The sequence below is a fragment of the Raphanus sativus genome, unplaced genomic scaffold, assembly GCF_000801105.2.
Source record: "Raphanus sativus cultivar WK10039 unplaced genomic scaffold, ASM80110v3 Scaffold4821, whole genome shotgun sequence".
Taxonomy (NCBI): Eukaryota; Viridiplantae; Streptophyta; class Magnoliopsida; order Brassicales; family Brassicaceae; genus Raphanus; species Raphanus sativus.
In genome coordinates this window covers 1-5,864 of record NW_026620122.1, presented here as the reverse complement: position 1 = coordinate 5,864, position 5,864 = coordinate 1, and the positions used below count along the sequence as shown (strand labels likewise).

Here is a 5,864-nt window from a genome sequence, read left to right as displayed (position 1 = left end):
ATATATGAAGCTATGTGTTATTTGTTTTAGAAAGTAGATTAGGCCCAACGTTGTTATAAGAATAGTCATATCTTTATGTATGTGTCTATGACTTATCTACCTAATGTTATTTGTACTAATAAAATTAATATGGCCAATGAAAATATACTGATCAATTTAAAATGAATTGTATAGGGTAATTATAGAACGATTAATATTTTTTAGTATTTTTAGTATATATTTTATTTAAATCGACATGTAATAAATGTAAAAATCATATATGGAATATGGACAAAAAGAAGAATTGTATTTAAGGAAATATATCAATGCAAAGTTAGACTATGGTACGTATTATATATAAAGAATGAGACATTTAATTTAAATATATGAGGTCCATTTTTAAAAATCCACATAGAAGAAGTTGTAATGTTCCTGTTTTAATAAGATAGATTGAAACCCCCATACGACTATACCATAAATGGCAAGAAGTTACCTGGCAAAACCATTATGCCCTTAACCCAAGTTGTTTATATAGGTATAGTGAATTAAGCATATAACTGGTGTATGATGTCACGTTGTGATAATGGAAACTACTAGAGTTTCCATTAATTAATTAACTTTTTCCCTCTCTCTCTCTCTCTCTCTTTTTTTTGTCATGAATAGTTGAGAGGACAAAGACGGAAAAGCCAAGTTCAAAGCGCAATGAAATGAGATTAGTTAAAGGCAAGTGCGATAATGATACCATTCTGAGCATTATTTGAGTCACGATATATAGCCACACTCTCATCAAATATCTATATCACAACAACCTCTCTAAACTACATAATTAAAGAGAAGTTTTTGCATATTTCTCTATATATACACGCACACGTATACCGATACGTATATCCAAAATTATGGTAAAGTTAGATGGGAAACTATGGAAAGCTGTGATTATGATGTCTATTATCAACATTGCGCTGAGCGGTGTAAACGTTATGTTCAAGAAGATGCTTAATCAAGGTGTTAACCGTATGGTTGCGGCCACTTATCGACTTGCCGCCGGAACTCTTTTCTTGACACCATTTGCTATTTTCTTAGAAAGGTATTTGTGTTTTGTTTTTTTCTTTGATAATTCGGGTGTCCAATGGACCGAGACAGAGAGCCAATTGATTAATCTCCGGAGGTCTGTTCACCGATGCCAGATAGATCCGGTATTGCTTGGCCACACAAACAGATAAATCTAAATTTGGTAGATTTCGAGTCTGGGATCCTTATCACATTTTCAAATCCGATGTAGCATTCGACGACCTTTGTGTGGTTTATTTGTATTTTTTAATATGTCGATATAATATAAAACACGAACCTTTGTATACAGTGACCTAGTCATGGCTTCACTCTAGTCACATAACTTCTTCATCATAAGGATTCAACTAATTGATCCAATATTTTCTTGGTTAGATATGTTGATTAGTTAAGATCATCGAAGTTTCTTTTTTTTTCTGGGTTGAATATATTTATTAAATTATAAGTGGCTGTCTTGTTTATTCGAGTGCCTTGTTGACTCTTGGTTTCAGTCTCTTTTGTGTAAAGTCAACAAATTCTTAAATATTATTTACAATATTTTTTAGCAAAAGATAGATTCGTATTCCACTGGCAAGAAATTAATTTGGTTTTTCTTTTTGTAGACATAACAGGCCAAAACTCACTGGTAGTATCTTGTGTTCACTTTTCTTAAGCGCTCTCTTGGGGTAAGTTTCTTTTGGTATTGGTTTTAACATTGGACGTTAAGAAAAATTATCTAAAATTCTTTTTGCAACTTTCAAATTTGCAGGACAAGTTTGGTGCAATACTTCTTTCTAATTGGACTACAATATACGTCAGCCACTTTCGCCCTAGCGTTTAGCAACATGGTTCCTTCAGTCACTTTTGCTTTGGCTCTCGTCTTTAGGTAATGAAAATCGATCAAAACACATTTCCATATTACTTGGATTCTTCATTTAGTTTTATAAACTATTGTACATCATTATCAAATAAAATAATGAATGATTAGGCAAGAGACGTTGAACATAAAGAACAACATAGGAAGAGCCAAAGTGTTAGGCACAATGATATGCATCTGTGGAGCTTTGGTACTTACGCTTTATAAAGGAGCCTCATTAACTCCACAAAACGCTCAAACAGAAACACAAACGTCAAATAGTCCAACCACTGCGGTAACGCAAAAATGGGCAATGGGTTCGGTCATGCTGATCATATCAATCTTAATATGGTCATCATGGTTCATTGTTCAAGCTAAAGTATGCCGGAAGTATCCATGTCAATACACAAGCACCATGATCCTCTCTTTTTTTGGTGTGATCCAATCTGCTTTGTTGAGTTTGATCTCGGAGAGGAGCATATCCATGTGGGTCATTAAAGATAAATTCGAAGTTTTAGCTTTACTTTACTCGGTAAGAATAACATTATATTATGTACACTTAAGATTCTTATAGATTAATTACATGTAGTCTAATGTTTTACAAGTTGCAAACGAAATATAAAAAATCGTTTTAATGAATAAGTAAACAACTATATCGGTACTTGTATAGGGCATCGTGGGATCTGGATTGTGCTACGTGGGAATGTCATGGTGTCTCCAGCAAAGAGGTCCGGTTTTCACGTCTAGCTTCATCCCTTTGATTCAAGTTTTTGCTGCCTTTTTAAGCTTCTTTTTTCTTCATGAGCAAATTTACTGCGGAAGGTAACCTACTTTTCCTTTCTACTTATATATATATCGTTAACCTAATATCAACTTACGTACAAACAAACGATTTTAGAATTAAATTGGATCAAACCTATCATAATACAATGTTGCATAATACATATTTTAGTATTCATTGACTTGTATGGAATATGCCTAGACTAAAGAGAAAAGACCCTATTTGGCAACAAAAAAAGGTACAGTAACTGTGAACATGGAATCGGAGGAATTAGACCAAATTGATTTTTTATTAGACCAAATTAGTGCATGCATCCTATAGTATAACAAAAAGTTTTAAATCATTAACTTGGTAGAATATCATTGAAACTTATCCAGACCTTTAATATCTGTGATAAATATCTTTGATCGAAGTGGAGATTGATATAAAAAAAAATATGATTCGAAAAAGATTACACAAGAGGAACACCTAATTTTATGGGTTTCTTTCGCCTTACGTACGGTAGATATTAAGTGGTTCTTTTTGACATTTGTTACTAATAGTTTCTGACACATGAACTCTCTGTGTTGCATGACAAAAAGTGTGATAGGATCAATGGTCATCATCGTGGGACTTTATATACTTTTATGGGGCAAAAGCAAGGATAAGCCGACACAAGTAACCAAACAAGAACCACTAAATCTCGATCTTGAAGATTGTGGGACAGCTCCAAAGGAACTTAATAGTGCTGCCCATCCAGTCTCTGGGAAATAATTACTCTGATATATATTTAGTTGTTTCGCATATGGTAATGAACTAAGACTTAATTACAGTGAATGTCTAACAGAAAATCATAACACTACAACTGTTATACAGAAATAAAAATATGTTCAAATTTCGAGTTGCTGAAAAGAAAAGAAAAGAAAAGGTTGGTAGTAGTGTTTGCCATAAACAAAAGATATATTTGTATGAACTGGTGTTATATAATTTGATTTAGAAGTATCATCAAAATGCCCGTCTAGCTCAGTTGGTAGAGCGCAAGGCTCTTAACCTTGTGGTCGTGGGTTCGAGCCCCACGGTGGGCGCTTTTAAATTGTTTTGATGTATAATTTTGAGTAAAAACTGGAAGATAATCGAGATTGATTGTTGCTCAAAAAAAAAAAAAATCGAGATTGATTTACCAAGAAATTACCTGTTAATTAATTTAAGAGTTTATATCGTTAGATTTTCATTTTTTGCATTGGCTTAACGATAATACCAACTGCTTCCGTAAATTAATATCAAAGCAAGATCTACCTATTACATTTGATAAAGATAAGTAACGACTAGCTACTATTATTATACTCCCTCCATTCCATAAAAAGTATAACTTTAATATTTTTCACACTGATAAAAAAAATAACTAAAATGTATTTAATTTTTTATTGATTACATATATTCAACCAATATTATCTAAGATAAATAAAATTATTTATAAAATCAATCTATTTGTACTTAATTTTAAATTGAAAATTGCAATGAAAATCAAACACTTTTTGTAACAAAAAAATAGTACTCTCTCCGTTTTTCAATAAGTGTTATTTTGATATTTTTTACACAGATTAAAAAGTGACGGAAATATATGTAAATTGTTATTAGTTACACTTATATGGTCAATAGTATTTGAGATAAATAAAATTATTTATAAACTTAATATATTTTACAATTAATCTTCAGCTGAAAATAAGTATAATTTGCATTAAATTATAAAATGACACTTTTTATGTAACAAGAAAAAAATTAAAATGACATTTATTATAAAACAGAGAGAGTATTAAAGTGACACTTAATATGAACAAATGAAGTACTATACAACACAAGTATCTATTTACACATCACCATAAGTCGACATGATTAACTACCTTTCTTGCAAAATTGATCGTCATATCAATACTATTAATTCAGAAACCCTTTTATGAAATTACCCTTATTCTTTCGAGGCATATTACTTTTTGTACCATCATGTTTTCAAATGTTTTTTATTTCTCATTAAGGTTACTTGTGTCTTTTGCTATTTGGTTCAACTTAATTATTTTCTTTATACTGATTAATTAATAATCATAGTAATCTCAACAATATTTACGTGTGTTCTTTCTTTCTCTCTCTTCTCTATCGAGTTGTTTTTTTTTTTTTGGTTTTCTGATTGAATCGGATTAATTTCTGATCTCAAACCAAATAATAAACTTCTGGATTCATTTTGTAGATTTTCAATTGAATTCCGATTTGCTATAATTTTTGTTTGATCCTTTTTTCCCTCAACCAAATTTAGTCGCTTAAATCATACTAGATGCTATCGTCTGAGATCCTCCTTATCATTAGCTTGAACCTTTTTAATGGTGGGAGTAATATCTATGATGTCCCTGATGGGCCTCTGAGTTAGACGTTTTGGTGGAGCTTCCCACAAATGACGTAGGATTGAGATGTGGAAAGTCATACGAGTTGTTTAGAGCTTTCTATATGTTTATTTGATGATAGCTTACAGTTTCATTAGATTTTCAACCTAGCGGTGGCGACTCGGAGTTCATCGATTTCCGGCACTGCCTCTTTTAATGTCCCGAATTCAACACGTGTATATCAGCTATCGGATTCAGATGACAGAAAAAAAAAAGAAAAAAAAACTATCGGATTTACATTGGGCTTGACGGTACATAAATCATGAGTATATTGGGCTCTCGATCACCACTTTGTAATGTCCTTAGTTGACTTTTTCGTTGATGAAAAATACCAACAAGAAAAAAACTTACTTCAATCTCTTATGTATCATTTCCTCTTTATTAACAATAGCCACATTACACATATAACCTATAGTGTTAACTTTTATATATTAAACTTCATTTGCTATATATATGGTCATATATTGTTATCTATCACGATCACAACTAAACACTACAGGAAGTTTAATATATAAACAGGTTAAAATTTTCTTTTTCTATATGGGTTACAAATTTATTTACTATATATACACAAATAAGCTAAACATTTTTTAATGTTTAATATTTTTATTAAAAAAATCTTTGACATATATGGGTCAAAATTTTCAAAAATTATACACTATTATTAAATGTGAAATTAATCAAAATAAATTATAATAGAATAAGTTTAGTCTGATATATTCTTAAAATTATAGTACTTATATCTAAAAACAACTAAAGATTCTGGTACTGAAATAAATTAAACTCAAGATTC

General features: G+C 30.9%; 1 protein-coding gene and 1 non-coding gene across 2 annotated transcripts; both read left to right on the top strand.

Annotated features, from left to right (window-relative positions):
- The first annotated feature begins 744 nt into the window (after positions 1 to 744).
- LOC130507572 (WAT1-related protein At3g30340-like) lies at positions 745 to 3,540 on the top strand. The gene is made up of 6 exons (XM_057002273.1): positions 745 to 1,063; positions 1,647 to 1,709; positions 1,793 to 1,909; positions 2,012 to 2,411; positions 2,550 to 2,701; positions 3,242 to 3,540. Exons 1-6 carry the CDS (start codon positions 876 to 878, stop codon positions 3,411 to 3,413), a joined length of 1,092 nt encoding a protein of 363 aa, XP_056858253.1. The 5' UTR covers positions 745 to 875; the 3' UTR covers positions 3,414 to 3,540.
- Positions 3,541 to 3,651: 111 nt separating this feature from the next.
- Positions 3,652 to 3,724, top strand: TRNAK-CUU (transfer RNA lysine (anticodon CUU)). The gene has a single exon. It is a non-coding gene; the product is annotated as a tRNA-Lys (tRNA).
- Positions 3,725 to 5,864: the final 2,140 nt, after the last annotated feature.

Coding starts and splice junctions, on each gene's coding strand:
- LOC130507572 (XM_057002273.1), top strand. CDS start 876: ATGGTAAAGTTAGATGGGAAACTATGGAAAGCTGTGATTATGATGTCT. Junction 1,710..1,792: donor TTCTTAAGCGCTCTCTTGGG/GTAAGTTTCTTT, acceptor TCAAATTTGCAG/GACAAGTTTGGTGCAATACT. Junction 2,702..3,241: donor GAGCAAATTTACTGCGGAAG/GTAACCTACTTT, acceptor CATGACAAAAAG/TGTGATAGGATCAATGGTCA.